This window comes from Thunnus thynnus, chromosome 5, assembly GCF_963924715.1.
Source record: "Thunnus thynnus chromosome 5, fThuThy2.1, whole genome shotgun sequence".
NCBI classification, from domain to species: Eukaryota; Metazoa; Chordata; class Actinopteri; order Scombriformes; family Scombridae; genus Thunnus; species Thunnus thynnus.
The window spans coordinates 29,910,922-29,931,869 of NC_089521.1; the positions used below are offsets into that span (position 1 = coordinate 29,910,922).

Genomic DNA, 20,948 nt, shown 5'->3' on the forward strand with positions numbered 1-20,948 from the left:
TTTGTTGAAGCAACTGATACCAGCACACGTACCTGCAGGTAATAAGAGGGCTAGCCATCTATTAAAACTGGACTACAGTTCAAAGAAAAGTTGACAAGATGGCATTTCGATGACTGTTTAACACATTCTGCAGGATCTTCTGACATATTTCTCAGCAAAAGCTAGTAAAAAGTGGTTTGTTTACTGCCACCTACAGCCCAGGTTAGTAAATTCAAACAATGCATCGCGAAAACTGGACTTGGTTGGACGTGGTTGACGATAGAGGTTGGTTTAAATGTGTCATGAATGACTTCATACTCCTGTAATTAAAAAAAAAAAGTATATGTCAAAGACTTTATTTTCTCGAAAAAGCTGTTTGCCTCCATGTCAGAGTCGACGTGACGTCCTCTAAAACCGTCTGTCTCCGTGCCAAGAAACAGCAAAGGATAACAACAGCGGAGCTTCAAACGAAATCCTGTCAAAACAGCCTTTCCACTGTCCAATTTCATTCTCTTGATCCTCAGGAATACCTTCTCAGAGGCAGAGGAATGCCTCAGAGACCTTACCAGTTCTCCCTCCCATCATCCTGCTCCGCTTTAACAAACACCCCAAAGTCCTGTTTGTTTGCTCTGAAAATAATCAGTCCAAGGCCTGTTTTTCGAGCTGCGTGGCATAATCTCTGCAGTGTTTTGTGGAGCAATGACGTCTCTATATGCTTTTAGTTTAGCGAAGTGAGAGGATCTTTGGCAGATTCCCATGTTTCTTTTACTGTTTGCTCAATGTTTGGCCGCCGCGTTCTGAAAGTGCAGACAGGAGTTATGATGGATCGTATTTTAAAATGAATCGTAAAGGTGTGCTTACACAAACACTACAAACTCACATAGACGAAGAAGAGGAGATGTTTATTCTGCTTTAACTCTCATACGTCAAACGCCCATCTCGTCTTGCATGTCTGTAGCTTTGTCCAAATCAAATTCAGTCACAAACTGTCATCTCTTATCCGATTTGCACTACTTCTCTTCTCTTTTACACCGAAGTAATTCAGTGCAGATCAGCTGGCTGAACCATCTCACAGCTGTGCATTTCGGGCTTAAAAAACTTCCAACCTTTCTGCCAGCTTTCAGTTTCCTCCATATTTTCCCCGTGTTTGCCTTCACCATTGTCTCTCTAACTGCAGCCACCGGCCTTGAGGACATTTAATTTAACCAAGGTTTGTTTCTGTGCGCTTGTCGGTTTGCCAGGTTTCTCTGCCTTCCTCAGCTTTCCTCTTCGTGTGGTCCCGTTCATCTCGGCTATGTAACGTCACAAAAAAAACACAACAAAAAAAAAAAAAACCTTTCCTGATTTATTACCCCTCCATTGTTCTCATCTTCAAAGCTCGCCTTTGAGATCTACACTAAACAAATGATGCAGCATGTTTTACACAAACCACAAATAATGGCCTTATGACCCAGGGAGTGTTTTAGGTAGAGGCAGAGAGAGATCACGAATCTGTAAATGATTAAAACTAACTGAGTTTGATGCAATAAGATCTGTTATTACTTCAAAATAAAAGGTCACAGCTAAGGTCATGAACATCTCTGTGAGGAAAACAAATCATTCAGTGCTACAACTAGAAACTCTAATAACACCATGAGGCAGTTTGGATGAAAGCGTCCATCAGTAATTTGTAATCATTCTACCTGTAATCCCCCCTTACCCCCCCCCCCTTCTAGCCCTTCCTGTGACTCCAGTGAAGAGGTCATCATGCTCTGAAGCTGAGAAAACAGAAAACTCAGGCCCGGTCAAGCGGCCAGGTCAAGGACCTTAAGAGCCACAAGAGGCCCGCCACCCTCTGGGTCATTAATAATTAATGAAACCTGAGGCTGGGACAGGAGGCCATGACTAAACACAAAAAGAGCCAGAGCAGTGAGAGAGAGAGAGAGAGAGAGAGAGAGAGAGAAGGGCTGGGCAGAAAGGAGAGAGGGGGGAGTACTGATAGAGAAAAGGCCCTGAATCCAGCTCTGGCTACAGTCTGTGCGTTCACTGTATGCTCCAAAGGGTCCAGACACAACAATCTGCACAACCCAGCGACGTTTGAAAACCAAAAGAGGAGAGCCGGAGTGACAGATTTTCAGTTCTAAACTCGAGGAGAGGAGACACAAGCAGAGAAAGAGAGGAAAAAGTGGGGTTTAGTTCGTGGAATGTAAACTAGCATAAAAGTCTCCTCGCTGTTTCCCATGAAATCCACAAACTTCTATTCAACAAAGCACATACTTGCTCTAGAGGTACTATCGCACTGAGACCTCCATTACGAGCACAGCCTGATGAAAGAGTAGCTAAGGGGGGCTTAAGAGGTTCGGCTCTTAACCCTCCCCCATCTGGCTAGATATGAAAGGAGATAGTTCAACATGATATTATATAACGAGTAGTTTTTAGGAAAGCAATCTGTTTGTAGAAAGTGATCCAGTCCTCCTGATGATTCCCAGAAAGTATGATTTCACTGCGCCTTATTTATTTTTGCATCTTACCTGCTTGCTTATTCTTGTGCAAGTTTACTACTCTGAAGTTTACTTTCCCAAGAGGATGTTTTTTGATGTTGAACATGACCAAATCGATGTTGCTGACATTTCGTGGCTTCGTCTGATGTCATATCACTCTCATGCTTGTAACCACAACAAAAAGCACTCTCACCACCAGTATTTCAACTGTATATTTTCTTATTCTTGAAGCATGGCATAAAGAGCTCATTTTTTCCTCTCTCTGATGCCTGGGTTTCTTTGCAGAGTTCATCAGATGACTGTGACCCGCATGAGGGAATCCATGAAGGGAAAGAGGGCAAGTACCGCCTGCAGGTGACTCAGTTTGTACAAAGGTTGGAGTACTGGCACAAGGAACTAACAAACACCTTGGTTACCTCCATCACCGTGGTGCCAGTCCACGGCCGTGCTGTGGCGTACCTGGGCACCGCTGACGGACGCCACATACAGGTAAAGAACTTCAGCTTTTCTGTTCTTTGTGAATAGACGTCTGTAAAAGACGGACAGGAACTTAATTTGCATGGACAATACTAGCAGTTAGATGTAAATAGAGACCCTGACGCTGCTGCGGCCGGAGCCTCCCCCCCCCTCTCATTGTTCATGTAAATGTGATAGGATGTTGGTACGTGAGGAGTGAAAGCACCCTGCCGGAGACAACACAGTGTGAGCTGCAGGTGCCTCTGCTAGAATTAAGTTGAGGGAAAGTATGACTAAGCCCGGGACCTTTCTGTTTGCACAATTTGCTTACCTTTGACCTGTGCTCAGTGAGTCTCCAAAAAAAAAAAACCCACGTTCCAGTCTGCCATCTGAGCAAACACAGTCTATTTTGCCTTTATCAGCGTACAAACCAACGGTGGATTCCACCTTCCCAAATGTTTGTTAGCTGCTTTCAGGCTTTCATACCTGGTCTGTCAGTAGTTTTTCTTTGAGGGGAATAAAGTCATGAGGTGAGTCAAAGGAAGATGGGACAGTGACTAGAGACTTATAAACTTTTTGTTAACATGAAAGGAAACCTGATGAGTCACAGATGAATCACTGACAGGAGGGTGTTAGTTTTGTAAGTGTAAATCATGCGGAGCAGTGATTAGAAGGTTTTAAACTATTTCTATTCCATTTGCATGTAAATGTACTAGACTAAACTGGAATCTGCATCACTTCAACCATAATGAATATACAAGTATGTGTCAAGTCAAGTCAGTTTTATTTATATAGCAGCAAAACACACGTTATCTCAGGGCACTTTTCACATAGAGCAGTTCTAAACTGTACTCTTTAATTTAAAGAGACCCTACATTTTCCCATGAGCAAGCATTTGGCAACAACGGCACGGAAAAAACTCCCTTTTAATGGGAAGAAACCTTGAGCAGAATCAGGCTGTAGATGGGCGGCTATCTGCCTTGACCGGTCAGGTTGAAAGAGAAAGAGGGAGGGGGGAGAGGGTAGTGAGAGACACAGAGAACCACAACAATAATAACAATAAAAACAATACTAATAATATACATATGACTAATAATAAAAGCAGTAGCAGTGGGTAAAAATGACTAATAATAATAATAGCAGCAGCAGCGGTGGTGGGCGTCAAGCTGGACACCAGTCGGTCTGCAGCGGAAGGTCTCCTGCAAGACAAGAAAGCACAAAACTCTGGGGAAGATGCCAAGTTAGTAACATGCATTAATGGTACATGAATGCATACAGATGGAGAAGGGGAGGAGGAGAGAGGAGCTCAATGCATCATGGGAAGTCCCCTGGGAGTCTAGGCCTATAGCAGCAGAACTAGGGGCTGGTCCAAGGCAAGCCTGAGCCGGCCCTAACTATAAGCTTTATCAAAAAGGAAAGTTTTAAGTCTGCTCTTAAACGTAGAGAGGGTGTCTGCCAGCCTGGACTGAAACTGTAAGACGGTTCAACAGGAGAGGAGCCTGATAGTTCGACTTTTAGAGGCTCAAAGGAACAATAAGTAAGCCTGCGTTCTGGGAGCGAAGTGTTCTAGTGGGGTAATAGGGTGCTATGAGCTCTTTAAGATATGATGGCGCCTGTTCATTAAGGGTTTTGTAGGTTTACGTTCTATTCTGGATTTTTACAAGGAGCCAGAGTAGAGAAGTTAAAACGGGTGCATAGGGCTGCCCTGGCTCTCGCAGCTACTGCTTCAGCTAATTCTTGAACCGCTGCCATGCTTGGCCCCGGTTGACACAGATGAACTGGCAGATGATGTCGAGGATAGCTTTGAAAACCTCAGGGGACGAATAGAGGGTGACTTTGAATCCGCATTTGCTTATTCTTTGGCTCCAGTATCATTATTTTCCATGTTGTCAACTGAGTCATGCTGCTGAAGATGGGACCGGTCAGTGGCTAGTGAACCTGTCAATGACTGTTAGTGCCGCTGACATCAGAATCCAACATCTTGTTTACATCCCTCGCAGACTGTTATGATTTCACTGTACTGTTATTCCCCAGAGTCCTCCTAGTGAGCCTATTCTGAGTTTTCACAGCGAGCTATACTCTCCTTCATACCGTCTCTCCAAGGAACAGGCAGTACTTGTTTTAGGCAGGTTTAAACTATTGGTAGGAAAGCAGGTAAGCACGAAAGGCAAATATGATAAGACAAATACACAGATAGATGCATGAGGTAAGTATGTTATGAACAGTTCATCCAACAGCGTGTGTAGTCACACGGTAAACCAGTATTGGCTAAACAGAAGGAATTACAGGAAATGATTAATCAAAAACATTTAGATGGTAATGATTAACGATAAATTTAATGATAATGCCACTCAAAGGTCTGTAAACGAAAGGATGACTAAACATTATCTTCACATTTAAAACACAGGATCACTTTGCTTTCGCTTCGCTGAAGAGAAGTGGATGGAAAGAAACACATTTATCAAAACAGTCGGCAATTAATTTTCTGTCTATCGACTAAACAATTAATCAACTAATCGTTGCAGCTCCAGTCTAAACATCTTTTAACCTGCAAATCACTCAATCAATGCTCACCGAGATGTAGTTATGACTTTCTAGACTGCGATATAGCATATTGAATTATTTTGTAGCATGCAGCACAAGTGCACCTGCAGTTCAAATGTGGATTTGGCCTGTTAATAGTTGTATTACTGTTGTTTTGTTGTTGTTTTGAAGAGTGCTGATCAGAGTAAAATACATCATTTTGGCTTTCAGCTCAATTAACTCAGTATGACTAGCACCGTGTAGCTGCGTCTCATGCCGTGATTCACTCGAAGATCCTTTTCATGTGGTGTTTAAATTATTTTGTCCATCCACTCTAACGATACAACCGTATGCATGCAACGGTTACAGCTGCAGTTCAGAGAGTGAAGTTCAGAGAGTGATGTCGCGTTTGCGCATCAGTCCACTGCAGAAGGCCGTAGCGCCGTAAGTGGTATGAAACACATGAAGTAAAAGTCGAATTACCTCACGTGTTTTTGAAACACAAGAATGAAAAGACATGCATGGAGGAGAAAAAAAAAAAAAAAGCAAGAGAGACGTGGAAAGAAGGCCCGACAGCTGCACGGAAAGAGAGGGAGGGTAGAGACGGTGGTAGAGGGGTGCGAGGGGGCTTACAAGCTGAACGGCACGTTAATGGTGAACGGCGGGCTTCGCTGACACGTTCCCTCGCACGGCATTTTCTACTCTCTGAGAGTCCTGTGCAGCTGTTGCTGTGTGTTTCTCTACTATACCCCCCTCCTCCTCCTCCTCCTCCTCCTCCTCCTCCTCCTCCTCCTCCCAGACCCTACTTCATTTCTTTTTTGTTTTTTATGGTTGGCTGAATTGGCTGAAGTTCATAGTTTTAGCTGAAGGGTTTTAGAAGTTCTGAAGAGGAGACCAGCTGTCCTGCACTGTAGAACTCTCTCCATTTTAATTTTCTGTTTTAAAAGACAGTGATTTTTGTCTTTAAAACCTTATTTCAACCAGTTTCTAATACAAATCAACTTGTTTCAATGGTTTTCTGAAAAAAAGAGCGTCTGCATCTTGAAATAAGAAAGAATAAGGCAGTTCTCTGTGCTACGTTACACTTGTGCACGTTTATTTGGATTGGAAACCAGTTAAAATAATCTTACTGATGTTTTTTCAGTTGTGTTGAGAAAATCAGACTTTAAAAACTCAGTTATGGAGATAAAGGACTTAATAGGAGGGAGTTTTTTTGTAGTGTGTGGGAGGGAGACATATCTGTGGCAGGACAAAAATGAACATTATTTTAACATTATTGACTTGTTATTTCAGGCTTCTGTCTTATCACACAGGTAAAATATTTAATGATAGAGTCAGAACGAAAGGTAGAACAAAGAAAGAGAAAGATACAGAGAGGGAGATATCAAACGCAATAAATACAGAGAGAAACAGACAAAACAGGAAATATGGTAAAAAAAAAAAAAAAATTTAGACTTAAACCATGGAAAACAAAGGAAATTTGCTGAGCAAGAGAAAGGAATGCAGTGCAAGAGCAGGATAATAGAGAGATAGATGAGGACCAGGGGAGGAAAAAGTAAAGATGAAAAGAATGGATGAAGCGATTCTTCTTCATTGTCTTTTATTAGGACATCCGGCTTCTCGTTCATGTGTTTACCTATTTAAACTGCCCTGTACATCTTTGGTCTTCAGGATTTCCCCCCGGAAATGGATTGATATCAGCTAAAATAAACCAGATCAAATGCTGATCCTTTCTTTACTGTAGTCTGTTGTCTCATCCTCAACTTGTGTTGCAGCGGTGCACTCCTTTACAACAGCTGGACATGAATATGCAAATATTTTTAATTTCGACTGCTGGATACAAGATGTCTCCTACTTTACTATAAAGTGCATTCTCAGTGTTTGTGCACTGGAGGCTTCAAGTTTCCACATCACACTTATGTAAGTTGCATACTGCACCGCAATTGGCTCCAAACTTGTTGTGATGTCACAGATCATGCTCGTCGGTACACGTCTTAACCTCAGATTAAAGGTGAGCACAAAGAAACTTTCCCTCCTCAGCAGACGAATGTGAAAACAAACTCTGCACACACACACATCATTCAGCACAGCGAAGCTCCAGGTGAAGTAAAAATAAGCAAAACACATTTTTTGAAGGACAAAGACATCCAGGACAGACGGCAGCGTCTCGTTCCTTGATTTTCATAGTCTGGCATCTGAACTGACGACCTTCCGGCCACCTGCTTTCTCGATCCAAAACCGAGCAACAACAAGAATCCGAGAGGTGGTTGTCTTTGCAATGGCAGGTCAATTCATTGTTACTCCAATAAAAAGAAGCTGTCAACTTTTCATGCATTTCAGTTTCCTCGTCGTTCCCAGCGGACGAGGCAAGAGGGGAACATGGAGTAAAGGCAGTGAAAGAAAAAGGCCGTTGTTTTCCCCCAAAGGACTCCATTCTGGCTCAGGAAGTGTTTCCCTCAGCTTCAGTCGGGCCACTGTGGGAATAACTGTTTATAGGCCAAACTTCCCCCCGTCTGCTTAATACAATAAGCTGTAATTTACACTGCTATTACCCCTAGAGAGATGCCTGTTGTATGGCCTCGTCCCCAGAGGAAAGCCACCCATTATACTCGCTGTTACAAAGCTTACGTTGATCATGGGGCTCAAACAGTGGGAGGAATGATGCTTGAAAACAAGGCGTTTCAGAGGGCGAGCGGAGGGCGAGCGGTGTTACAGCCAACCAACAAAATCACATTTTAGATTTACAATGCAGAGTGTTTTAGGTATTTACTAAACGCTCTGACGCAGGGTGACTTAACAACTAAAAAAAAATCTCGCATTGCATTCTACAGAGTTTTGCCAAGTACAGTTAATCATACACACACATAAATACCTTTTACTCTGATCCCTGTAGAGTCTTGTCAGTGTGTTACAGCCAGCCAGGTGTGTTATTTTGTATGTATGTGTGTGTGTGTGAGATATGCAGTATAATAATGCATAATGTAGTGCTGTGTTTTGGGACAATGCATCTCATTGCAGCTCCATCCTGTGACTGACTGACTGAATGAATGAATGAATGAATGGTGCAGAAAGAATGAATGAATGAATGAATGGTGCAGAATGTGTGTGTGTGTGTGTGTGTGAGAGAGAGAGAGAGATAGGGGGAATGCTGTAATTTAGAGAGCTTCATGTAACTAGAGCAACCACACACCCCATTAGAGACCCTGTTCTGTTCTGTTTGCTCCCAGGCCTGTAATTGCAGTGTAACCACAAATGATAAATGCTGTTCCAGGTGTGTTGACTGTGTGTGTGTGTGTGTGTGTGTGTGTGTGTGTGTGTGTGTGTGTGTGTGTGTGTAAAATAGAGAGAGAGAGGAAGAGAGAGGGAAAGACTTGAGAAATTCAGTGTGGTGTGTTTGTTATTCTGTGTGTATGCGTGGGCATCTGTGTTTATGTTTTACTGTCGGAGAAAGTGTGTGACTCTTGCAAGTGAGAAGATAGTCCACAGAGACCAAGTGTGTATAAGTGAAAATGTAGGTGTGATGATAAGTGAGTGTGTGTTGCATGTGAGCAAACTTCTGTGTTTGTGTTTTTGTCATGTGTGTGTGTGTGTTTCTGAAACACCTCCCAACATGTTCAGAGTATACGTTTCCGCCAGCGGCTGCACCCTTTTTGGTTCAGCGCCCCAAATCCAGCCTGTCAACTCACTCAACACCCCCACGCCCCATCATTACCCAGAATGCACCACTGCCTCACAGCTACATGGAAAGTCTCTCTTACAAGTTATACGTCATACTTTACATTATAAGAAGGTGAATCAAAGGATATTTAATGCTGATTAAAAGCAGTTAACGCTGGATATCAGGATTTGGGTGACAGTAGGCAGAGTGCAATCGTGTAGGTTTAATCTGACAGAAATGCTGCTAACTGGTAGCAAATTTAAAATGATTGTTCATTAATAGCAGTGTTTGCAATTGCTATTAAAGGAATACTCTGATGTTGTTAGAAATTACTTATATGCTGTGTTATTGAGAGCTAGATGACAACACCAACATCAATTTAATCCCTACGTGTTGAATACAGTAGCTCCCTGGAGTGTTTAGCCTAGCTTAGCACAAACACTGGTAGCAGGGGGATAACAAGCTTCCACCAAGACAAAATAAATTCCTTCCAACAACTTCAAAACTGTCTTATTTACATGTTGCATCTTATTAAGCTAGTCACCATTACAAGCTAGACTAACTACTAACTTCAACTATTAACCTCAGTTAACTGGCAGATAGCTTCAGTGTGTAAGCTAACTGTTTATAACATCATTCATTTTTTTGTTTTCTATTTTTACACATTTTAAATACACACAAAAACATGGTAATAAGACTTTTATGGAGCTATAGCTCACAAGCCAGCTCTTTCTGCTCTGCTTTGGTATTCTGCGTATGCTATGCCAAGCTAGGTCCTGGACTCGGACCAATGTTTTTACAGATCACACAGAGATGAAATTGATATTGCTGTCATTCAACTTTCATAAAGACAACAAAAGGGGAATTTCCCAAAATGTCAAATATAAAGGTTTATTTTGGACATAAATAGGAACATTTATATTTAAAAAATGTACTATCTACTAATGTTTTATAGCTACTGTAAAAGCAAGTTCAGTGGTTGTTCTTGGTGACATCACCTCCAAGTAATGGAAAGAGTAAAAAAAAAAGAAAAACATGCCCCAGTTTCAAATATATTCACGTGTAATTTTCCAAGTTCCTGGAAAATATGTCCAAATTCTCTTTTAAGTGACTCATAATGAGTGCTGCCTCTAAACCAATCTCATAGACCTTTGACATGGCGGACATTACAGGTGTCACTAATAACAGTGTGTTGCATCTGTGCTTTTCATGCCATGACAGTGAGAAAGGCCTTTGAAGATAGATTTTTTTGATGGTACATCACTGGTAAAAGGAGACATTATAATGATATTATCTCAATACGACACTGATTCACACAATGGATCCACTAAAAGAAGCCAAGCTCTAGTGAAGGCATTAGCCAGGGAAAGATGACACACTCTGGATCATTTTCCTACCACAAATCCTAGTCAAGGTGTGTTGGCGCAACACCAAAAAAACCTGTTTTTGTTTTCCAGTTTTTCATCCTCAAGGGCTCACTTGGTTTCAGGTGATGTTGTGGATCTATTGTAGTTATATTCTTGGCTCCGTATAATCTTTCCCTCGTATTTAATTCATGGTGTGTATCAGCGTGCAGCCTTGTGAAGCATTCCAAATAAACATAGCAACAATGAAAAACAGTGATGGCATTTGAACAAAATCCAACCCTTATAAGCAGGTGTCCTCAGCTGACCCGCTCGCTGGTTGCTGTCAATAAAAAATCTCAAAAAAGCATCTTGCCAGGAGCCTCGTGATTTATGTTTCTTTGACTTGATTTAGTTACACTTCATCTTATGCAACAGATGCTGCACATTTCATTTTACTCCTGTTAGGGAAGGTTGCACATCCACATTGTGCAATCACTAGATTGTGGAAAGGAAAATATCGATTTACTCTACAATATTGATCTTATTTGTTGTCAAATACAAATGAGTGACTACAGTAGGCCATACAATAAAGAATAAAGAGGTAAATGTGGAGTTCCTCAGAGTGGCATCTACTACTATTTCAGAATCAATGAAGTTTTGAAGGCATGAGCATAGGTTTCTATGATATCTCCCACTCTATGTGGAGCCTTCTCTAGAGAACACGTAAGGTTTTACTACCAAAAATGTCCATCTAGGTTTTTTTTAATCAAGGTTTTTGACCGACACAGTTTGTTTTTATGCCTCCGCACTGGCGACAGCCATGGCTGGAGGCTTTATGTTTGCGGGCGAGATAGTGCGTCCCATTCTCATGAACACGATATCTCTGGAACGCCTTGAGGGAATTTCTTCAAATTTGGCAACTTCACTGTGACATCATAATGTTCTGCAAAAATACTTTTCTGGCCATTATTCAAGGTCATAACTCAGAAACAGGAGGGGAGATTGGGACCATATTTCACATTTGGTCGGATACTGAATTGGTGACACTAATCTCGGCCGCCCACCTTGAAACTGTGACGATTGTATAGATCTTCTGTCCTGCCGGGTTGAAGATGTTTTGAACATGTTTTAGAATTTATAGCTTCTTTGCAACAACATCCATATCTGAAGCACCGTCTACTGTCATGGCTACGACTTTGTGCTCTGTCAGAATCAGTTTTATTGGCCAAGCATGTGAACACATACAAGGAAAATACTTTTAATACCTTTTTTATTGAATTCCTTCAAAGTGTTCACTACAAATATTATATGAGTCTTGACAATTTAACTGGTTGGCGGAGGCATACAACTGCGAGGTGGTATTTATGGTTTGGCAAGTAAAGTGTCATACAAAATAGCATTCTTGTTATAACAGCATTTTAAATGGTGTGTAATTACCTCTTCTCTTAATGTTTCTGTTAGCGCTCATCTCTACTTGGCTAGCTTCTAGCCTATTCTATTGTGAAAAGATTACTTTATTACTCCTCCTGTAAAAAAAAAAGGACAAGCTATGCCGTAGTGATGATGATGTTGTTGCATTTTTTGAAAACCTACAACATCCTCTTCCAGGTGCTGTTCTCCCGATTCGCCTCCCCCCACGTCAACATTCGCCTGGACTCGAGGCCCGTGTCCTCCAGCGTGGCGCTGCTTAATGATGATCACTCAGATGGAGCCCTGCTATTGGCCACAGGAAACAAGGTGGGCTCAGAACCACAGACATTATAGATGCAAACACACCTCTAGTTCGTTAGCAGTCCTTTCTTCAGCAAAATGGAAAGAGGTTTTAGGAGAAGTTGTGCCATCTAGATACCAGATTGCTGTTGTAGATTTAAACTGTTGTGTGTTTATCTCTGAACTATAACATAAATAATAGAACAGAACATAATACTTTCAAATTTCTTGCATTAGTGAAATCATTACAAAAACACTTTCACAACACTGAACATGGAGCTAATGCAATAGATAAAAGAGAATTTCGTTCCTAGAGGCTTACCCTCAAGGTTCCGCAACCACATGTTTTGGCTTCCTCTTGTTATCCATTTCTGTCTTAGGGGAAACACACAATACACAGGAGCACAGCATTCAATCAATTTTGCAAGCATGAAAACAACAAAATGCAGTAAAGTCTGAGTCTGTCACTCTCTGACACAGATCTCTTTATTACATTCTATGAGTCATATTAAGCTTGATGTCCTCAATTTTTTCCGCCTCCTAGATCACTAAGATCCCTCTTATTGGGCCCGGCTGTGGTCAGCTGACCTCATGTACTTCCTGTTTGCTGTCGGCGCGGGTGACAGAATGTGGTTGGTGTGATGGACGCTGCACCAGAGCCAACCAGTGTCCCTCCTCCTCTGTCTGGACTCAGGAATACTGCACACCTGTCATCACTAAGGTAACTACGGCGACTTGTCACCATGGTGATAATAAGGTTACAAAGCTTACTTTTATTTTCAGTATTTTGCAAGCCAAATATTTTTTTCAAAACATGATTGCAATGTGAGAATTATTAATCCCCATTTTCTACTTGTGTGTTTAAACTTATCAGTTCTTCCTTTCTCAGTTCACTGCTTTTTCAACACTGTGCAAATAACCTGAACCTAAAAGAAAACGTAGGTAACTTTTCAGCTTCCTGCTGACTCAGTTTGCTGGGACACTTATCATGTGAGCACACTGCGGGCTTCAACTTTGTTTGTTTAAACGCTTTCTAACTGCTCTCCCTCCGTTCTTGCTCCAAAAACAGCTCATGTAACCTGTGTGTTGAACCCGTGATCTGTATGTGTTTGGACTGTATTTTGTCTCTGCTACAGTGTGTGGAGTTTGTGAAGGTCACGGTCCTTCCTGAAATAGCAGAGCTTTTACCGCGGCACTGTGCTGTTCAACTTCACTCTGACACTGTGAGACTTTACTGAGCTCAGTGTGGGTGGTGTTCATTCTTTCTGACTTTAATGCTGCACCCCATGCTGTTAGACTGTCTCTGTATAAATAAAAAAAAACAACAACAAGCTACCGCCACTGTCTTAAATGCAACAAAAAGGCAGCAAGAACCTGTAAAACACCTCTGCATCTGGAACTGTTTTAACAGGCTGAATGTTGAAACAAGCTGTAACTCACTAACTTTCACAGCATTTATTAATTGGGTGTCATCATCCCAGTATCATAGTTTATTTCTCTTCCAACTAGTATCAGGGTGTTCTTGTCCTTACTCTCATCTACATTACTTCCTTGCAGTGTAAGTGATTGGAAATTAGATATAACATCAATTAAATACCAAAGTATATGTGGAACATACGAATATATTCATTTAGAAATAAACAAAATTACATTGGGAACAACAGCACAACACTAAAACATTATTTTTAAGAGGAGTGACATTCATGTATTTAAATGTGCTATGTGCAATATTTTGGCATTTTTAATATCATTAGATCATTACCACATTCACTGAGAAGCATTAATTACCATAAACAAATGACACCATTGCTGATAGGATAGTCTGTGCACTGTATTATAAGCTTTTTGTATGTTATAAGTTTGCATTTTGCAGAAAAAAAGGGTTTCTTTACAGCACAAAACAGGATGCATGAGATCCTTGTAGTGTCTGATGGAGGAAAGACTGAGAGAAAAGTCACATCTATATTGTTTATTCTGTCAGTAAAGACAATGAGAAAACAAATACGACAAAGAAAGAAAGAATCTGGGGTGCATCTTTGCTTAAAGAAACAAAAAGCTTCTTTTTTTTTAAATCACACTCAGTGGACAAAGGTGTTCTTTGGAGTCAAGGGCCACAATAACTGCAAACAAGAGGAGAAAAATCTAAGGCATGCTGAGTCTTGAGGTATAATAACAAAGAGCTTGTAATATTACATGGCTGACATCAGCGTGTTTCAGCTGGAAGCCTTCATCGTGGTGTTGGTTATTAAAGGATTTTTATTATTATTCCACAAGACTCAGAATGCCTTGGATTCTTTCCTCTTGAGAGAACCAATACACCTTGTAAAATGAGAAGGAAAGCTGCATCTTCCTCTACGAAACACAAAGCAGGCAGTTGTATTAGCTCGGAGAAACATTAGTTTTAATACAGCGCTGATATAAGAGAGCAGGTCTTAACAAGATATGTTATAGATATATGAAACAGGTCACCACTGGTGTTTCATCTTATGATTAGACTGATAAGTAAATGTTAAAAATATCAAATACTTGTTGTGCATGCTTGCATTAGGTTTGGCCGACTTCTGGACCAATACGAGGCTCTACAGTGGTGACAATTTGCGGGCGCAACTTTGGCTTCGACAAGACGGAGAACTTCAAGGCCTCTCTGGTAACGGTGGAGGTGGCCAGAGCTCCCTGCAAACTGCCCAGACAGGACAGCATCAACAGGTGCGTGTTTGTGTGTAAGCGTCAGGGAGCATACAGCTTCCATGTAGAGAGACGCACTAGCGTCTGTATGTCAGTGTGCACGTTATGCTTGCACGCTTTGTGTATGCATTTTGAAAAGAGCACACTGTTCCTACACTGTATCTGCAAAGCCACCTTTGAGAGACAGGGTGCGTGTTAAGTGGTGAGTGTTTATGAGATAAAGGGACCCATACGTTGGCGTTCCTATAGGAGCAGGGCAGGTTTAATAGGGCTTATTGTGCTGAAGGAAGAATGTTAAGAAGCCCCCACCCTCCCACCCACCTTCCCCGTGAATACTGCAGGCTGCTTCATTCAACACATGACTCCCCTAACTGAAAAATTGCTGGGAAAAATCGCTGCATCCAGACTTTCCTTACTCTCCCAAATCCACTGGGGTAATGTCCCCATTCAAAAGCCCCTTTTGCTACAAACAACCTCATTACAAATTAGAAAAAAAATTAAAAAAACACTGCCCACCCAATCCCAGTTGAAGATGACCTCTTCGTGCATTCCTCCAGGGTAGGACATGATCATTGAATTAGGATAAATGCTGGGTGACTGTGGTAGGGTATAATGCCCGGTCTGTGTCTTGTTTCTTGGGGGGTTTGTGTTTAGGTGGACTGAGATGCAGTGTTCCCCAGTGTTCAGCGGGAACTTCACCCCATCAGGACACACAGTGAAGGTCACCAGTGGCCACAAGGTAGCCAAGATTGAAGGCTTCACCTTTGTGGTAAGAATTGTGTTTTTGGTTGCACTTTGTTAAAAAAAAAATACATGTGGAAGACAGTATAAAATAATTAAACAATAGCCAGTATCTAAACATTAGACAGATTTGGTGAAAGTTTCTGGTGGTTTCTGCATCCAGGACCCTGTGATCAATGAAATCTTCCCGTCGTTCGGGCCGAAGTCTGGAAACACCATGCTGACCATCAGAGGAGCCTTCCTGGATACTGGAAACAAGCAAGAGGTGACTGTGGGGAAGGCTGTCTGTAAGATCCAGAGGTCAGTACACTCCGTTTTTAATTTTTTCCTCTCCTTGCGTCACTCACTTCATAACAAGCTTTTCAAAACACAGTTTGAATTACAAGTGACCTGTTTTCTTTCTTTATTTGTTCCTCAGGAAGACATTTTTGAATGTTGAACATAGTTGAAGCATAAGAATTGTTTTTGTCACTCACAAATATGCCTTAACATTATAGTCAATTTAGGAAATTGTGCCAATGAAGGACTGGCAAAAGTCTTTCTTTCTGTCTTATCTGACACTTTTCCTCATTCTTTTCTTTTCCTTTTTCCTGCTCACGCAGTGATCATATGTAGCACTAAACTAATGTCGGAAAAATGCATGAATAGGGACTTGGACAATGGCTACCACTGTACAAACTAACACAACAATATCTCCTATCATTCTCTTCGCCGCCCCCCCCTCCCCTCACCCTCATTTTAACCTCAACCATCAGCTTGTCGTCCAACATGCTGACGTGTAAGACGCCTCCAAACGCCGTTCCTTCCAAGCAACCTGTGAAGCTGACGGTGGACTCGGTGGAGCGTCACGCCCCGGTGCTGTTCACCTACAACCAAGACCCCATCATCAACAGCATCCAGCCCTCACGCTCCTTCATCAGGTTAGAGTTATATTTATTCAGAGAAGAGTTTTCAGTCTACATTTCAAGTCAGTCCACGGAGCGTTATTCTCTACATCTGTGCGGTGACCAGCGCTGAGCTGCTTATACGGTACCTTTGGGTTTTGAGGCATGGTTTGGATATCACTCTTTGTCAATGTCAGTGGCTATTTCCTTGAAATGTTGCGGTCTCGTGTATTTCTTCACCTCACAGGTGGTACGAGAGAGAAAGTGAAGGCAAAAAGTGACTGAGAGTGTCTGTGGATGAGTCGAGACAGATTAATGTTTTAGTTTTACGGCAAGAGGAAACGAGTGGGAGGTGACGAGTGGCTAAACTGCTAATGCTAACAGCAGGTCCCTCCCTGTGGGAATCTACTGTGTCTCTGTCTGATGCTAACGCTAATATCCGTTCTCGTCCCCCTCACTGTAGCGGAGGCTGCACCGTGTCGGCTCATGGCTTCTTCCTCCAGTCTGGTCTACAGCCCCAGATGGTCCTCACCACCGCTCAGGATGCTGAGGTCTTCCATGTGGTAAGTACAAGAAGGGTTTCTCATATCCCAAAATGAGATATCCATCACTTGGAAAAAAAAAAAAGTAGCACTCGCACTGACAGAATGATTTGTATTACAGAGTTATAACATTGTATGTGAACTGTGCACAATCTGAGTTCAATATAAGCCTTGGTGGAGCAACTGATGAGCCATCTACAGCGTAGATCCTTTCCAGATCCTTTCCAGATCCTTGAGCGTAGGAACTTTTCCTGCAAACTATGAATATTTGTAGATACTTTTTCGTGCATTTTCACTGCAAGAACTTTGTGCAGGTTTTGTTTCCTGCCTTCCGAAAAGTTCCTTCTAATGAGGTAATACTTTCTTGTACGAGGGTGATTCGTCAACCACAAGCGAGAGAGAGCAACAGGGGCAAGAAAAACAAAACTGAGACTTAATTTGCTGATTGTTAAGATTTTTTAAAATAGTTTATTTGTTAAAAACTTTTACTGTTTTAGTCGTCTTCTCTTTTTGATGTTTTCAATCTTGCTTTTCACCTCTGCATGTCTCCTTTCCAACACCTATTAAAACATCACAGTTACATCCTAATTGAAACTGTTGTTTTAAATCCATTAATTTGCCTATTTTTTGTGATTTATGAGTGGAAATGCAAACATGAATGTGACAAAGGAACTTTTGATTCCTGATTTACATACTGTGTCTATTTGGTTAAAAAAAAAACAGATCTATTTTAAAGATGACATGATGAACAGCAGGCGGAATGGGAAAATAAACTCTTGTAACATGCATGGTATTGTCATTAAACATATTAACACCCCCTAAAACCATCTAGAAGAAAAATGGAAAAGAGCTAAAGTGTCAGACCAACGCAAGAACAAAGGAAATGGAAAATCCACAGTCTGATCTGTGCACTCCAGCTGTCACTTCTGACTCAGGCACGGTAGCAGAGTGAAGCCTTAAGATGCTCTGGCTCTCCTCACCTCCGTCAGACTTTATTCTACTTATTGCAGGAAAATAATACACACACACACACACACACACACACACACACACACACGCATGCCTCAAAGACGTCATCCCTGCCTCAGAGTGACTCGCCTTTATAACGACGGCCTGGAGGTGTTTTAAATTATCTGACCCTGACACTTACCAGCCTTTCACCACGCTGTCTGCAAGCCCTTAAAATGCCTGAAATTGATGTTACTTGATTATTAGAGCCTTAAAAAGGTGTTTATAAAAATGTCCTTTATGAAGTCAGACTTTCAGCCATCCTGGTCATAAGTTAAAGGCGTACTTAGACAGGAGTAGGTGGACACAGGAAGAGCTGCGCATAGTTTCAGGCTGAATGTGCTTGTTCCCACCTGTTTGTTCATATTAGTCAAGCTTCTTAGCTACAAATCTCTTCTTTAACTGAGTTTTTTAAAGGTTTTTCTTAAAGCAAGTGAAGCAATCTGCTAGCACAGTACAGTACATTTTCCATCTTAATTGAGCTTGTTTTGTGTGTTTTCTAAAATGTTAATTTCCCTCAATTCTAGTGCAGATACCTGCCTTATCCTTACAAGAAAATGCTTGAAACAAGTCGACTTGAGTACTGCAATATTCTCACTGCAGATCTTGTTACTTGCTTTGCACTTCCTCTCTCTGCAGTACATCGGGGATGCACATTTTCCCATTCAGTTTTACTTCTGTTAAAGATGAAAGTGCAGCACATGTTTAACAGAAGCGAAACTTACAAGAAAACATTTGAAACAAGTCGACTTCTTCTGAAATATTCTCACTGCGGATCTTGTTTATTTCTTTGCACTTTGTCTCTCTGCAGTTTTACTTCTGTTAAAAATGTACTGCACTTTCATTTTTAACAGAAGTAAAACTGTAGGGGGGGAAATCTACACCCCCAATCGATTCATAATCCAGACATTCGGTAAGATAAGACAATATTCCAGATAACTCTCTGGCCAGTGTTGTACAATCCTACCAACGCTTTCTTTTAGGTTGCAGCCAGAAAAAAAATTCAGCACTGTCTGAAGTAATAATACTGACCGCAGCAACTACCCACCGTGGCTTCTCACTGTGTGGACTTACTGACCCCCTGATCCACTCTTAACAGTGCTCTCAAATAATAGTCTCACAGCTTGGGTTTCATCGCAGTTGCTGCTGAAATGATACCACATCCTTTGAAAGAAAAGTGCACTTTTTATTAGGTTAACTGCACAAAACTTCTCCATGTAAAGAAGTACTTTAACCTTTCATCAAGTCCTCCAACTGGAGCAGAAAATATCTCACAACGGGCTCAGCAGCTTTAACTGCTTTCTCCATAAATGTGGTAAAAAAAATCTTAAAACTCTTTCCACCATTTTTCAAATTTTCGACACTTTTTCTGCAGATTCTTAACACTTGTATCCCAGTAGATGATACATGTGGCCGTTTTTTCGGTGTGAACATGAGTGACATTTTACTATGTGAGTCATAACAAACAAACATCTCTTTACACACAGTAGAGGTGTGTTGTTCTCACTTTGTGTGTGTGATGTTTGCCTTAGGGAGGCGGGTTGAGGACAGGTAGTGCTTTGTAACGATGTTATCTGTCATCCTGAGGCACACGCTGCTGCAGGTTCAGTCAGGAGATAATAATACACTCAGTAAACACACACACACACACACACACACATCTATAAAGAACACATACTCTCACTGAGTAAGACCTGCATCTAAAATCTTAGTCACACAAGATTTTTTCCTTCTCTCTCTCTCTCTGTCTCACACACACAAACACTCCCTGGTGTCTCATCTTTCAGTTTCCCTTTCCCTGGTCATTGACCTGTGTTCAGGTCAGCGGTTGATGGGTCTCCTGGGAACTCAGGCTTCGTTACTCACAAACAGTTTTAATAGACGTTGCTCGAAAGCTCTGAAATTAGACTTATGACCCAATGGTTGCTGGTTCGAATCCCCATTTCACCACGCGTGTATCTGGACTTTTCTCTACCACTGACCCCTATGTTAGCAGTTGCTATCAAGCCATCTTTGAACACTTAACTATCAATTGTTCCAGTGAGCCGCTCTGAGCGCCAACAGTTGATGACTGTTTGTTTATATGTTAGGATCCTCAAAGCACAGCCAGTCTTCCCGGGGTCCACATTTATTTATTTATTTGATATGAGTAAACCAGCAAAAACTACAAATCTGCACATGAAGTACATCCTACAAATACGATGTTCCTTATTTGCTTTTTAAACATTGATTTCTGTGTTAATGTAGTCAGTAACTGTGGTAAAGAATCCCATGTTTACATTGCTCTATATGCTACTGTTCATTCAAGGAAATCAATGTTAGCCTTGTGGAGTGAAAACCAGCCTTCTGTTGCCTGTCTGTTGGCGTATGTATATGACTCTAAATCACGTTGTAATCGACTGTACTGATTTGATGGAAGTTTGGATCGTAAAACCTTCAATGTTGCTGCACCTGGACGTTTCCAGGTGGGATTTTGTGCAACTGTAGTGTGTCAAGTCGTCTTTCTCTGGATAAATAGAGGTTAAAAAACAGTTGAAGAATTTAAAAAAAGCAAACTGGATAGAATTTATCACATCTGTCTTAAAACAACAGTCTGGTGCCCAAATGAACATTGACTCATGTTTTTCTTGCTGTAATCATTCCTCCTGTTCATACTGACCATTAAGAGATCCCTTCATAATACACTTATAATGAAAGTGATCATCCACAGTCCTTCTTCTGTACAAGAAAGTTTATTTGATGCTAATATGAGGCTTCAGCTATTCCAGATTAGTCCAATCAAGTCAATATCTTCCAAAGTTAATAATTTTAGTGCCAGATTGGCTCTTTTTGTTGTGACCCTTCCACCGCAACTGAACAGGAAAACACTGTCGAGATACTGAAGAGGGAATTTCCCACTAAAAGGACTGTGAAACCGTTTTACAGTCTTATACTTT

General features: G+C 41.4%; 1 protein-coding gene across 1 annotated transcript in view; it reads left to right on the top strand.

Moving 5' to 3' along the window:
• The window catches only part of met (MET proto-oncogene, receptor tyrosine kinase), a 77,199-nt gene that overhangs the window by 24,489 nt on the left and 31,762 nt on the right, over nt 1-20,948 (top strand). The window contains exons 3-10 of the mRNA XM_067590630.1: nt 2,745-2,948; nt 12,051-12,179; nt 12,697-12,873; nt 14,701-14,858; nt 15,492-15,606; nt 15,742-15,878; nt 16,334-16,498; nt 16,926-17,025. Coding sequence (XP_067446731.1) covers nt 2,745-2,948; nt 12,051-12,179; nt 12,697-12,873; nt 14,701-14,858; nt 15,492-15,606; nt 15,742-15,878; nt 16,334-16,498; nt 16,926-17,025 — 1,185 coding nt within the window. The remainder of the gene's footprint in view (nt 1-2,744; nt 2,949-12,050; nt 12,180-12,696; nt 12,874-14,700; nt 14,859-15,491; nt 15,607-15,741; nt 15,879-16,333; nt 16,499-16,925; nt 17,026-20,948) is intronic.